This window comes from Ostrea edulis, chromosome 5 (genome assembly GCF_947568905.1).
Source record: "Ostrea edulis chromosome 5, xbOstEdul1.1, whole genome shotgun sequence".
NCBI lineage: Eukaryota > Metazoa > Mollusca > Bivalvia > Ostreida > Ostreidae > Ostrea > Ostrea edulis.
Window position 1 is genome coordinate 78,926,638 of NC_079168.1, and position 16,113 is coordinate 78,942,750.

At 33.7% G+C, this 16,113-nt stretch overlaps 1 protein-coding gene across 1 annotated transcript; it reads left to right on the plus strand.

Moving 5' to 3' along the window:
• Positions 1–545: 545 nt before the first annotated feature.
• Positions 546–15,468, plus strand: LOC125651651 (acylphosphatase-1-like). The gene is made up of 4 exons (XM_048880350.2): positions 546–682; positions 11,064–11,080; positions 11,276–11,385; positions 15,262–15,468. Exons 1-4 carry the CDS (start codon positions 628–630, stop codon positions 15,374–15,376), a joined length of 297 nt encoding a protein of 98 aa, XP_048736307.1. The 5' UTR covers positions 546–627; the 3' UTR covers positions 15,377–15,468.
• Positions 15,469–16,113: the final 645 nt, after the last annotated feature.

Here is a 16,113-nt window from a genome sequence, read left to right on the forward strand (position 1 = left end):
GTCCATTTTCACTGATTCATCAAAGCAATAACTAAACTGCAATAATGCTTATAACTTATGCCTTTTATGTATTTAATCAAACACTACGTTTCTAGATAGACCTCGACATTAATTATGCGGGGATACCTTATTAATTGGATATTATTTCTAGGTAGCATTGACATAATTATGAGCGTGTGTGACTAGTTTATGATATTCTATGTCACAAAAATCGCATGTTTGGTATATGCTTTGTGTGTTGCATTTGTTTTCTTTATGGAATTTCACACAGCTAACAAACAGATAAGAATGACATCTCACAGTGTGCGGAGAAAAGCTTTACCTCAACAATAAAAGATAAAATGGGAAACTGAACCCCAACTCACGGTTAAGATATTTTAAAAGTTCTTTATATGGCATCTTTGAAATTAACGTTTTGAAAAGGAGATGACGTTTGAAATCGTTACAACTTTCAGGTGGGAATTTTTTTTAAATTCATAACTAAACCGGGTATTAAAACGCTGTCTTTGATGTATCCTTTATTCTCAAATTAGTGACACTTACTAACTTCCCAGTGCAGCGGTTGTTGTCGTCGACAACAGTTGCTTATTGCAACTTAAATTGTGTATACTACTTTTTGCATACACAATGGCAGGAGCAAGATTTTCCTCGTTTGACTACGAAATATTTGGCAAAGTGCAAGGTAAACATTTTTCACATTCAGTCAAGTGAAGCATGTGTTTTCACTACAGTTCGAATTATCTCAAACACTCTTCAAAGTGAATACTCAAAAGGGAACTTTGGTTTCTGTTTTACTCATTTGTTGATTCGAGATTTCTATCCAAACAATGTTTTTAAATTGATCACCATCCTGGATGAATACAAAATGATGTAGTTGCCAGGTACAAACAAAGGGACTAGTAACATATATTTTATATAGATACACTGTGGTGTTATACAGTGTTATAGGGTATTTCTGCTTCTGCTTGATAATGGCCACCATCAATAAGTTGATTATTCCGTATATCTATATCAAATGAATATATGTGGTGCAAGTCATTGGGGTGCAGCAGGTTGTAGTAAGTAGTAGGCAGTCATACCCAGGTGTTCCAAACGCAGCTGTAACTTATGCACTTCCAGTCAAACTGAGTTATTGACACGCCAAATAAATAGTAGGAGATACTGCATTACTTTGGAAAATTAATGGTGATACGGAATGGGATATTGTAAATAGCAAGATGCAGTTTGCTTGAATTTTGCCACCTGAGATTTTTGAGGGATGTAGAATTAGGAAACATTTCATTATCAATCCTAGTGTGTTTGTTTTTAGAGCCATGTCTATGAATCAAAATACTTTGTATTAACGTAATTCAATTTTACTTGTAACACACAGTTTGATTGGTTCATTTGACAATATCAATATCCTTTAAATTCCATAAATTATCTTTCCATGTAGGCCTGCTCAGTGCTATGACACCCCAGGAATAACATCACAATACTTTGGTTTTTGTTTCCATTTTGTTGCTACGGCAATATTGGTCTGCATCATATAAAATTAACATTTTCTTTAGAATTATTCATCAAATAATATCAAATCTGATTTACTAAATTAAATCATAAGGAATATGTTAGTAATTTTTTGTCATATTCTTATTATATACACATGTAAAGTAAGTTGGGGCAATTTATGCATTATCATGATTATAAACCACTAAATTTATATCGTATAAAATGTGAGGGAAAATTACTTTCATTCCTAAGTAAGTTCTTAGACATGTATGCAATGCATGCATGTATTTAATGGTATATTAAAACATTCTCTCTTAAGAAGCATAGTTGCTTGACTTAAGACCCCCCCCTCCCTTATCCATATAGTTCTCAACTCTGGTGATATTCTACTTAAATCTTTACCTATGTCATATCTTATTGCATATTGCACACCTAGACATGCCACCTTGGCAGGCATGTGATATGTTAAGAACACTGGGCTTAGAAAATGTTATTGCCAACCTGTGGGTTTTCAATGATTCAACATGTAATGTAATTTTTGGATAATTTATAATGATACATGTATGATAATATGCAAGAAATTCACATTACACGTATGATGTCATTATAATTATGATATTGGCAGTTATTGACCAATTTAAAGTTTTTTTGTGGAAGATTTCCAACGGACAATGAATTTCTCAGCTGTGTTCATAACAAAAATAAACAAAGTTAAATTGAAGCAGTATAAGTCTGCTACTGGATTTCATGGCAGTGTCAGTTTGATTTTTGTGAAAATCAAGTTATCAGACTATCTTGAAAGTAGTATCAGCAAGGCCTATAAGAAACTTGGGCTGAAAATACGTATTCTCCTACAGATACTCATCAGCTTGACTGTGTAATTAAGATGGCCATTCTGTATTTAAGTCCCTCTTAAAATATTCCTGCACTGTTACCCTGCTGTTTGAGAAGCTATTTTGAACTCATCTAATAACTATCTGTCAAAACATTTCAGTAGATCAGAACTATTCAGAACTATATTATCGTAATTAGGAATATGATTTACATGAATATTCCCACATTATTACAAACCCTTACTGGGTTTTCTTTATAAGAAGTTCTGTATATGCCTTATTTTACACAAGTGCTTAATATAGCATTTAATGACTCATGGACATCAAATCATGAGAATTTGCAAGTGGACTGTTGATCAAAAGTGGTTACATGTATGTATTTCTGAAACAGCAATATAAAAAGAAAACCAAGTAATTTTATTTTGCAAGTGGTGCTTTTTTGCTAAATTGATTGAAAATAAATCCTTCATGTATATATAGGAATTAACAAACAGTGTATCAATTGGATTTTTGGATTTTATAATTCTTGGAATTTACAGACCTATTAGGAAAAAGTCCCTAGTCACATCTATTGACAAAAATAGCATCAAATATTGTGATTATTTTCATGTATTGCCAGTTTACATTATAGTCACAACATTTGTTGTTAGTTGTGACTAAAGATTTCTTCAGACAAGTTTTGTAGAGTCCAGGAATTAGGATCCTGCTCACAGTATAAATTACATGAATACTGCACATTATTCCTCATTCGGTCTTATTATATTTAAATATCACACACTAATTGTTATGATTAGCTCAGATTAAAGCCTTCACTGGTTATTTGATCATTGTTATTATTTCTTCAGATTAAAGCCCTGACTAGTTATTTGATCATTTTTATGATTAGTTCAGATTAAAGCCCTGACTAGTTATTTGATCATTTTTATTATTTCTTCAGATTAAAGCCCTGATTTGTTATTCAATAATTGTTATGATTAGCTCAGTTTAAAGCCTTCACTGGTTATTTCCTTATTGTTATAATTTCTTCAGATTAAAGCCCTGATTGGTTATTTAATAATTGTTATAATTAGCTCAGATTAAAGCCTTCACTAATTATTTGATCATTGTTATGATTTGTTCAGATTAAAGCCTTGACTAATTATTTGATCATGGTTATGATTAGCTCAGATTAAAGCCTTCACTGGTTATTTAATAATTGTTATGATTAGCTCAAATTAAATCCTTCACTGGTTATTTAATCATTGTTATGATTAGTTCAGATTAAAGCCCTGACTAGTTATTTGATCATTGTTATGATTAGTTCAGATTAAAGCCTTCACTGGTTATGTGATCATTTTTATGATTTCTTCAGATTAAAGCCCTAACGAGTTATTTGATCATTGTTATGATAAGTTCAGATTAAAGCCATGACTGTTTATTTGATCTTTGTTATGATTAGTTCAGATTAAAGCCCTGACTAATTATTTGATCATTGTTATAATTAGGCAGATTAAAGCCTTCAATGGTTATTTGATCATTGTTATGGTTAGTTCATATTACAGCCCTGACTGATTATTTGATCATCGTTATTATAAGTTCAGATTAAAGCCCTGACTGATTATTTGATCATCGTTATTATTAGTTCAGATTAAAGCCCTGACTGATTATTTGATCATCGTTATTATTAGTTCAGATTAAAGCCCTGACTGATTATATGGTCATTGTTATGATTTAACTAGTTACCGTATATTGGGTAATTTTGGTGTGCTGAAGATGTTGGCATTTTGACGGATAAGGAAAATTTGCCAAATACCAAAATTTCTTTTTATATAAATGATGTACGTGATAAATGAAAATGCGCCAAAAAATATAGCACCAAGGTTTCAAAGTACTTTTTAGAGAAAAAATCGCTAAATTTTCTCGACGCCAAAATCGCCCGATGCACGGTATATGATCTTTATCATGATTCATTTACATACTTAATTGTTTTCAGCTTCTCCATCGTCATCTTCCCATATTTCATTATCACCTGCATGTGGTGTTTATGTCTCTCAACTGATTCGACATGCAAGATCATGTTTCGCGTATGATCAATTTTCAAATCGAGACAGTCTACCGACAAATAAGTTGCTGTTACGGGATTTTCAACAGTCTCGTTTTTTAGTTTGCATTTCGCAAATTCTATGGTCGTTACATGTATAACCATCTAGTTTTCCAATACAACTTGTCATTAGGTTGAATGCTGTCTTGGGTGTTTCAAACCAATTATTAGGCCGTTCTTTAGACACTGATTTTAACTACGGATTACTCCTTTTGCCTGATCAAGGTATGGGGCTCACTGAGAATATGACTGGTCTGCAGGGGATGCTAACTTTATTTTCCAAGCCAATACTAGTTTCGGGATCATTAATTTCATTTATAGACAATATTACACACTAAAATCTGTAGCATATGCCATATCATCCCGAGGGTTGATATGGGGCTCGAGGGCTGATATGACATATGCTATAGATTTTCACATGTAATATTCTATATATCATAGACATGTACTGTACTTTTTCATGTTTAAATATTGTACATGTATACGAACGTGTTTTTAAAAAATTGATACGGAGTCCGAGAGCTGATTTTATATTATGACTCTTTATCACATGCGGATTTCTTTTTGCATTTTAAAGGTACACCAAGGTATATTTGATACATTACTTTATTATATACCCATCAATGTATCGTTCTTTGATACTGTGGATTTCACAGTGTGTGATCCGGTTTTCCGGATCACCACACTGTGGTTTTCTGATTCCGTATCAGTATCCTCTGAAACTGATGCCGTCACAATGACATCACAATGCATTAACGCAACGTTATTTGTGGAAAATGTTGACCGCGTCACAAACGAACCTGCGTATACAAAACATAATTTCATGGTATGTCTGTGTTTTTGATCATTTGGATTACATTTATTATCTTATAAATGTGGATTTAAAATGCACAAAGGGGTATATAATAAATTTATCATTACTACAGTAACTTGATCCGAAGAGTTGGACCACGTCTCGTTGACAGGCGCGGATCATCAGATCAAACTCTACGCTTCGCGTCTCGTGTGATCTGATGATCCGCGCCTGTCAACTCGACGTGATCCGACTCACTGTAGTAATAATATATATTTATTATATACCCATCAATGTATCGTTCATTGATACTGTGGATTTGACAGCGTGTGATCCGGTTTTCCGGATCACCACACTGTGGTTTTCTGATTCCGTATCAGTATTCTCTGAAACTGATGCCGTCACAATGACGTCACAATGCATCAACGCAACGTTATTTGTGGAAAATATTGAACGCGTCACAAACGAAACTGCGTACACAAAACATAATTTCATAGTATGTCTGTGTTTTTGATAGTTTGGATTACATTTATTATCTTATAAATGTGGATTTAAAATGCAGAAGGGGGTATATAATAAATTTATCATTACTACAGTAACTTGATCCGAAGAGTTGGATCACGTCTCGTTGACAGGCGCGGATCATCAGATCAAACTCGACGCTTCGCGTCTCGTGTGATCTGATGATCCGCGCCTGTCAACGAGACGTGATCCGACTCTTCGGATCAAGTTACTGTAGTAATAATTATAGGTTATAGACTTTGTATGGGAAAATATGACGACCGAGTTTTTTGGCGCGTAGACGGACCGAGCTTGCGAGGTCCGTTCGCGACAAAAAACGAGGTCGTCATATTTCCCATACAAAGTCTATAACCTTTTTATTATATACTTTCAATTTCATTTAGAAACTAACAATAATTTTATTTTTAACAATAACTTTATCGGTTTAACTGAGTAAAAGATGAAAAACACGAAAAATTTGAAAATTAACGGCGTAGAAATTTGATTGTGACGTAATGTTTGCGGGCCGGAATGTTTCCGGGCATATATCGTGTGATATATGCCCGCAAACTTTTAAAGAAAAAAGAAGAGATGAAATTGAAAGTATATAATAATATATATTTATTATGGTAAAAACTCGATACAATGATTTACTCTGGTTAATAACGTTTGTACATTGATTTACTATAATGGTAAATTTTTGATGTGTTGATAAACTTTGGTAAAGACTTTGAATTGTCTTTGATACATTAGTTATATTCAACTATAGTAAAAACTTTCATACATTTAAAAACCTTGATACATGTACATTGATTTACCATGTGGTAAATCTTTGATATGTTGATCATTACGAGAGAATATATGTAATTTTCGGATTGATATGCATTTTTGCACCCTGGTCTGATATGGGTTTTCGGACCGTCCTTGATATCGGTTATTGTGACGTCATCCGTATCTTCAGTGCAAGATCAGCATAATCATTACCAAGTATATGTTAATTTAAAGATCACATCATTCCAAACCTTAACTGGCTGAGTGATCGTTATAAAGATATCCATACATATCATATTTTCTCTCTTTTAGTTGTCATTTTGTTTCAGAATGTTTAACGATGAACAACTTTCCTAGGTTCATTAACACCTGTCAGATGAAATACACGTGGTAGTATTTTCTAGACATGCCCCATCCTTCCCTATCGCATCTCAAACTCGACAAAGGTGTTGTTGATCAATGGGTACAAACATCAGGTATGAACATGGAAAAAAAATGAGGATGAAAAAACAGCCAGCTGTTGATGCAATAACAGCCAGTTTTTGATGCATTTCACAAAGAAATAAGAAGAAGAAAAAGCTAAGATAATAAAAAATAATAATTTCCCCAATGCGAATTCTTATTCATCGTTCATAAAGTAAAAAAAGGTAGAGATGGCAAACAGTGACCAATCTCATCAACCCTTTACAAATACAGAATCAGGGACATGGCAAACATGGACCCTGCTAACACCAAAAATGGGATTGGGTACCTAGGAGGAGTAAGCATCCTCTGTTGGCCTGTCACACCAGCCTTGAACCCTCTGCCTTGACCTAGTAAATGGAGTAGTCCGTAGACAAAAGAAGTATGAAAAGAACGACCTAACAATGTTAGAAACACGTCATACAACATTATTGAAAAGGACATTATGTATTCGCAATACAGATAATTATAACGAAAATAGAATTTGTTGTTAGAATGCTGACTTTAAACAAAACCTTTAAAATCCCCGTAACATCACCTTATTTGTAAATAGCCTGTCTTGTTTTAGAAATTGATCATACGCAGAACATGCCGTAGTGTATCAAATGATTGGAAGACGAAAACAGCATATGCAGGTAAGAATGAAACATTATATTGCTTCATGAATATGGAATGTTGACAATGGAGAAGTGATGTCAGCCTGTTTTTCATAAAATGGATTCCTTAGTTTATAATTAACACCTTTATTGATTTGAACGTATTTTATTGTACATGTATATGAAATATACAAAAGGATAAGAAACAAGTTCGTACAACTGACGAGTTCTTCTCCTTGTCTTTATCTTTATAAAGTAAACGAGGAAGACTGTGGCGTCTTTCATTTCCAGTTCACTGGGGTGTATTGCCATATGAAAAGAATTAGAATCATTAATAAGTAAAACATTGTTGATGTATGTAAATGTCGAATTGTCCACACCAAGAATTTTCTTCTCGAGAGGTCTTTAAAAAATAAACTTTGCATCATAAAAGAAGCACAGTTTGTACCTATGGAATTCCAAACACATTATTGTAAACCTGATTTCCAAAGACTAGATGCATAACCTGAAGATTTGTTTTGGGCAGCTAACATTTTCAAGAGTTAATACAAAAGAGAAAAATAAAAAGCAGATGACAAAACATGTCACCACTTATGCATTTTATCCAGGGAGATGAGAACTGAAGTTAAGAGCTCTTAGCTCTGTTGTATATCATTCTGAGCTTTTTACATGACAAGATATGTGGGGGGAATAATGTCAATGTATGCATGTATACTTAGCCTCAGTGTACTAGTAGTTAGTATAGTCAAGTGATCAAAGGTTGCATATTCAATACTTTGTTTATTATGTCTTCGTTACAAAAGGCCTTCTCATGTTTATTTACAGTGGGTGAGTATTTTGGGAAACATTCCCATTAATTCCCGAGACAGTATAATTCATTATCATTTATTATGTATGATGGTAATATTTTTGACCCGAATGACCAGTCAAATGATTGTTTTATCTACAGTCCTATAAATTTACCAACAACCTCCCAAAATAACGTAGTTTTTATTTTCTTTGTTTGTTGTCAAGATTTGAGATATTTTGTCAATTCATCAACTACAGGATTTTTTTTTTTGCCAAGAAATGTTACATACTAAGTAACAGGCTATGGTCATATCCTTCAAAAAGTGTCATCAAACTCACACAGAGGCCTACAAAACTGAGAGAGCATGTTAACGACATTACAAAGAAAGCAAGCTCCATGGACATTAGGATTCCAACACTGTCCACAGGATGTCGAAAAAATATAGCACAATTAAGACTCATAATGGGGTACAGTTCTATCATGTGTATATCCCTACACTACATCAGAAGTAAATAAACTAGAGGCCATTCAAAGATTTATTCGTTTTTCCCTGACACAAGGTAACAACATCAGTGCATCTTATTTTACTATAGACTGGTTGAGGGGCAGGTTCTGGCAATATCGGAATAAATTGAATTGAAAATTGAAATGGTTAGAATGTCCGACATCAAAAACTAAAACGGAAGATTCGCACTAATAAATATTAGAACTATTACTGATAATAGTATCACTAACCAAAAAGAGAAAAAAAGGATGATCAACAAAACTTTTTTGTTCTCGTTGTCAAAACAGACTCTTTGATCGTCAGAACTGCAGTTGTTTGGAATCGTCTGGATGTTACAATCGCCGCAAAACTTTCAAACATTGAAGTCTCTGCTCGCAAGTTATCTAAACTAATACGCCCAGAAATGTGAGACGTTTATGATGTACATGTAGGAATGTTTTCTAAATGAATTACGCGCATATGGTTCAGAGACGCCAAAAATCCGCTAAGAATGACCGCCCCCCCCCCCCCCCCATTAGATTTCTATCGAAATCTGATTTTTTTTAAAAAAAACATTCTGGGAATTTAAAATACAAATACTTTTATGGCGTATACTTTCATAAAGTAATCAGTTTCCAATTAATCGACCCCAACCTCCTTAATTATCAAATAATCCGATTCACAAACCCACCATAACATGCTGACCTCCTTAATTATCAAATAATCCGATTCACAAACCCACCATAACATGCTGACCTCCTTAATTATCAAATAATCCGATTCACAAACCCACCATAACATGCTGACCTCCTTAATTATCAAATAATCCGATTCACAAACCCACCATAACATGCTGACCTCCTTAATTATCAAATAATCCGATTCACAAACCCACCACAACATGCTGACCTCCTTAATTATCAAATAATCCGATTCACAAACCCACCACAACATGCTGACCTCCTTAATTATCAAATAATCCGATTCACAAACCCACCACAACATGCTGACCTCCTTAATTATCAAATAATCCGATTCACAAACCCACCATAACATGCTGACCTCCTTAATTATCAAATAATCCGATTCACAAACCCACCACAACATGCTGACCTCCTTAATTATCAAATAATCCGATTCACAAACCCACCATAACATGCTGACCTCCTTAATTATCAAATAATCCGATTCACAAACCCACCACAACATGCTGACCTCCTTAATTATCAAATAATCCGATTCACAAACCCACCATAACATGCTGACCTCCTTAATTATCAAATAATCCGATTCACAAACCCACCATAACATGCTGACCTCTTAAAATTTTCTCTTCTCTTCAGACTCTTTACATTTTTGTGTAACCCATGGAAAACCATGCATGGATTCATTAAAGACATTCTAGCCATTCTGGATAAATACACCTTGACGCAATATCTTGCATCTTACTTAGAATTTGGTGCCTTCCCAAACAAATATACCTGGGGAAAAAACTGTAAAATCCGCTATTTCTCTTTACGAAGATTGTGAATGGAATAAACGAACATATTTTGACTCAGATTTTACACGATTTATACAGTTACATGATGGAAAGGGGTTGCCAAAATTTTGGAAAATCATATGGTCAATACAAGAAACCGAAATTATTAAAACTTTAGTTAAACTCTGGACAATACCTCCCATAAGAAACATATATATATATGCCAACTTTGTAATTCTGAATATAGTGATATGTTTAAACACACTGCATGCAGTTGTCCCAACTTTTCCTCAAGTAGAGATCAATTTCGGGACAATATTACAAAGCTTGATCTATGTATTTGTGCAGAATTCTATGCTCTTGATGAAGAAGGTTTATATATGTTAGGTAAACCCCCAATTTATCCACTGCCAAAACAGGAGGAGAAATCAGTTATTTGTCTGGGAATTATTTAATTAAATTATTTGCCACATACAAAAGGTACATATGAATTTAAAGTAAAGGTCATTAATACACCGAGTTCCTTGTATACATATAACATTTTCTTTCTTTTTTATTTATTTTCATGTAATTATGTAATGTTTTTTTCTTCTTCTTTGTTCTCACATTTTCATATTTGTATGTATGTTATATATGGTTCATCCTTGATGCAATATATGTATATCTAATATACTCTCTGCAAAGAGAAAAAAATAATTGAATGAATGAACGGATATTGCATTAAAGTTTTGAACACCCTGTATCGCAACGTATGCGCCATTAATTTTTAGCATTTGTATTTGCAGGTGTATTCTTTAGAAAGGTAAGCTGTCTACGTTAGTGTCCAAGTGTTAAAATAACTTGAAAGCAATTGTGGGATTTCACGTAATACCTAAAGTAAATTTTAGAGGAAAATTGAATGATCGATTTGTTGTCTGATTTTTTTTTTATTGTTTATATTTTATTTTATTTATTTTTATTATATTTTTTTTTAATTTATATTTTGTGTATTGAATAGCACACACAGAAAACAGCTAAGTCTTTGAGGTTAGTTGGCTGGGTCAGGAACACAGACAAGAGGACGGTGGAGGGCGTAGCCCAGGGCGCTGAAAGTGATGTACAAAAAATGTAAGTCACACATACACACACACCTAGCTTATCATGTTATACAAAAAGAGTGATTTTTGCTCGTTTTATGTACATTAATTACTTGAAAGGTTTTGTTTTGTGCACGCCTGGGGTACACCATTTGTTAACTAAATTAAGATGAATGTGCTGACGTCATAATGCTTCACAGTATTTAGAGTGAGAATGAGGACAACCAAGAGGTATAACAGTTTGAAAACAAATTTAATCCATTTAAGAACACCATGAACATACATAATACGTATCAGAACACTATGAACATACATAATACGTCAGCAAAATACCAAAAAATCCTTTAAAATCACGTTTCTACCTTCATAAATTTCAGAATGTCTATCTTTTAAATCCCAAAAATCTGAGAATGCGATTCCTCCATGTTCTCCGCGGTCTCACCACACGGGGTTCTTGCACAGGAGAAAGTCACGTGGTGCCGAGGAAACTGTACTGTAGAGGCCTTGATTCCAGGGGATTTGTCTTCTCTTCTTTGTCCTTGGTGGAATCCTGGGATTCTGGTGCAAGTTTAAAGCTTTCTATACTGGATAGAAACAGCTTTCGGGGAATAAACTTTTGTATTTTCCCTGTTTCTAATGCAGTAAGCTCCCCAGGTTTGCCCAGTCCACATTTGACTAGCTTGGTTTTTTGTTTTAAGTCTTGTAATTTAAGAGGTTTCTGTGGACACTTATTTTCCATTTTTTGGCTTGCAGTTGAAGTGTTCACATTTTTTTGGCTCGCAGTTGAAGTGTTCACATTTTTTGTTTCTACTATAACACTGTCGTCATCCTGATCTAGTTTCTGGACTGTCGTATCTTTGAGAACTATTGTACATGCCTTTTCGACAATGCTCAGGATGTATGCTGCAACATCCTCTGTTTTTATATCATGTTCTTCGCCACTGATCTCAGGAACAGAATGTGTGAATTGTCCGTTCTCTGCGTTCGGTATTGCCTGTCCGCTCTCAATGATTGCCTTGTCTTCTGACTCTTTCTCCAGCACTGCCTCTCCAGTTTCCATGCTTGTCTCAAACACATTTCTCTTCTTTATTTTCTTCGGTTTGTGTAACTGCATGAAATATTCATCGTCAGCCCATGACGGCAGAAATGAGGAAACATTCGCATAAGTAACTTTTAAAACTTCAATTTTCGAGATGGTGTCTTTAATCTGTTCATAAGGTACAAAGTCATTTTTCAAATCATTGTCGTCTGCCATAGAACGGAAAACATTTCCAGGAATCATCTTTGGATTTTCTATTTGCATTTAAAAAAATTATTTAACGTATCGCCTCCAAGCAAACGCATGTAGTATGTTACGTTCAGTCGCAAGGGTGAATGTGTTACGTTGTACACATTATGACGTGCTGTTACGTTGTACACATTATGACGTGCTGTACATTATGACGTTATAATTTGGTGACTTTTAAGATATTCTCTGAAAGAAGAGCATGTACACTTTCACCCCTTTTCACTCACAAAGCGCATCCTTAGTGCTATTTGTAATTACAGTAAATGTTTTAATATCAACCATTCTAATTTTTCATTTCATGAAAATGAATTCTTGAATTAAATTAATGACCATTGGGATAAAAAAAAAAAAAAAAAAAAGCACTAAATATCATTTAAAGCAGCACCCATATCACATGATCTTTCATCTCAGGTAAGCTTTCAAAAAAAAAAAAAAAACTGAGGGTGAAGGGTTTGTTCACGAACGCCCCATAGTTATTGATGAATTTTCGTAAGATATAAAGTATTCATATGAGTATTTGATTTTTATAAGACTTGAAAGTTTGTTGTGAAGAGGGAAATTGGGTATCTAGTGTTAGGGTTCTATCTAAAAACGCATTTAATTTACTGTCGGTGAAAATAACCAAAACAAATGTTCAATATAATTATTTTTTTCTTTGTATGAGAATACGAAAACCAATACAAAGTTTGCAAATGGTCTCAGTAAAGCATTTAACAGATTTCTTTGGTTGTTATCTGTGTTCGTATCTATGGAAACGCTAAAGGATCTCTTCATCCCAAACATTAAAACAGAACGATTACAAATTATTCAAACTGGCAAAAATTAAGTCAATAAAATTTCTGGCTTTTAGACGATTATTTTACGATGACTATCAAGCTGTTAGATATCGTAAAGAAGACGAGAAAATGTTCATTTCATGCGTCAAACAAATGCATAACTGATGATAACTTTTCTTGAATTAAAAAAAAGTGAGTTTCCGTTCTTAAAAATTGACGTAATTTTTATTTATCGTTTTACAATACATGTATGTAGCTAGTCTAATGGTAAAACAATGGTTTTTCAAAATTTCATAGTTAAATCGGTATCATTGTCGCACGCCACGGCTGAAACGTACGCTCCTCTTCCCTTTCAAAACGATGAATCAGTATAAAAATTGAGCGAAAAGATCGGTCAGGCTAGGTACAATTTCTATGTGAATAAAGATGTACAAGGGGCGGAAGTTTTACATATAACTTTTGTTTGTTTGTTTTATGTTTTTGTTTTGTTTCGTTTTTCTTTTCGTGGTCATTAAAATATAATTTATAAATTCTTGTCCAAAAAAATTAATAGATAAATGAAAGACGTCATTATTTTTATCAATTAGAACACACACCTGTCCCGCAGAAACGAATGCGACTTTTCCAATCTTATATCATATAATGCTCGTGCCGGCCCATAATCAATTTACAATTTGTATATAGATATTAAAGGCACACGCACACAAAGTCAACCATTTCACTAAACCAAGTTATTCTATCCAAACGGTTAATTCCACAGAAATACTGACTTCAGGGTGGAGCTAGATACCCCTACCCCACCCCACCTCATTGTTCCAATAAGATTTTATCCCGAACACATAAATTCATGTGTTCAGATAATGATAGAATTCTGCATGTACGGTACTTGTCCGGGGTTGTGTATGTGGTGGTGGTGAGGGGGTGTCAGATTATCAAATGTGTTCGCTTTAAAAATCCCAACACGGTTAGCCTCATAAGTTGCTATCTTACCATGATGCCATAAAAATGATCAAATATCACATTTTGGTGTCGGTTTATATTTTGCTTAAATTTGGGCAATTGTATACGGTTTTTCAACGATTCATTGATTTACAAAAGAAAACATTGAAATAAGAGATATATCCACAGGTGATAGTAAGTTTAAAAGCAGTATAATTATGCAAGTTTCATCTTTAGATGTGTGTGCGATTTTGGGGGAAAATGTGGGAAAACTACACTAGTTTAGTCGTAGCTTAGATTACATCGATTAACCACTGGAAGTAAATTAGTTTATAGTGTTAGGTAAAAATTGATCTTTGTGTCTCTAACTCTTCAGAAGATGTTCTGAAAAACAATATGCTTACATTAATATTTGTATATAAAGACTACATTTTAAAAGCAATACATTTTTTGGAAAACTTAGACACACATGTATTATTAATACGGAGAACACAGTAAACGGTTGATGGCATCAATGTTTGCCAATGTGACCCCTCAATGTTATTGCTTCAGGGTGATATACGTAGTCGGTCCTTCCCTGTTAATGTATTGGGGGTGTTATTAGTTCCCAGTTAAATACTTGGTAGGCTTACATCTGACCTGCAGGGGGTTCAGGAGGAAACGGCCTGAATGGGTTATAACTTCTGATTCGCAATAAATACTGTAAATGAATAAATGAATTGTCTCTTCGTTCGACATTGATTATGTATTAATGTACGTTTCTCTCTCTCTCTCTCTCTCTCTCTCTCTCTCTCTCTCATATACCGGCATTTAGACACATGTGAAATATCGTGATTTGTTGATATACAAATAATTTTCAAATATATGTACATGTATCTCATGTTGGAATGCCTTTATTTTACAGGAAAAAATGGTTACAAACTGAAGGTAGTCCAAAATCAAGAATTGATCGTGCTGTGTTCAAAAACGAAAAGACAATATCGACACTTCAGTTTGAGGATTTTTTAATTAGACGTTAGACATCTTGTTTTCATGTCTTATCAACAAATCTGTTACGATGCCTGTTTTTACATTAGTTTTTTTTTTCATAATAAAAGCAATGATCTGTGTTTCTCATGAATATTTATTAGGTTGTGTGTATTTTATAGGTATAAATACAGTGAAAGCATGGGGGTAATTTGTATAATTGACGACATTCATTATCTAGATTTTGTAATTCAACTTATTTCTCTGCAAAAACAACACCCCGTATATTTTATGGAGAAATACCATACATTGAAGCAGTTTAAGTTTATTACTAACTTAACATCGGTAAATATAAATATTAACCATTTTTATGCCGTGCAGATCCTGCTGAAATTGATTGAGATGGGAATAAATGTCTTTAGAAAATGTATTTATATCCGTAAATAGAAGCCTAATCCTTCATTTTTATATTAAGTGATTGTTGCAGGATGTTAACACGAAGTAAAGTGATGTGTCATGATTTAATTAAGCGAAAACAGTGCCTACATGTAAATGATATTTTATCTTATGGGATCAAAATAATTCTCCTTATACAGTCCTCTGACCCCAAATGACCTTGTTCAACTTGTCAAATTAAAATGTGTGTATCCTCTTGTTAAGCTTGTTCACGGTATGCACCCTTGGGTCACAATAAAGGGTTTTAATTTTAACGTTTTGATAGATAGAAAAATTATTGATAAAAATTCGAAAACAAACAACAGGGTACATTTTTTCATATGCAATATCCAGA

What these genes read in the sequence shown, in the direction of transcription:
- LOC125651651 (XM_048880350.2), top strand. Translation starts at nt 628, where the DNA reads ATGGCAGGAGCAAGATTTTCCTCGTTTGACTACGAAATATTTGGCAAA. An exon ending in GAAAGTGATGTACAAAAAAT is followed by an intron (nt 11,386 to 15,261) that starts GTAAGTCACACA and finishes TTTATTTTACAG; the next exon opens with GAAAAAATGGTTACAAACTG.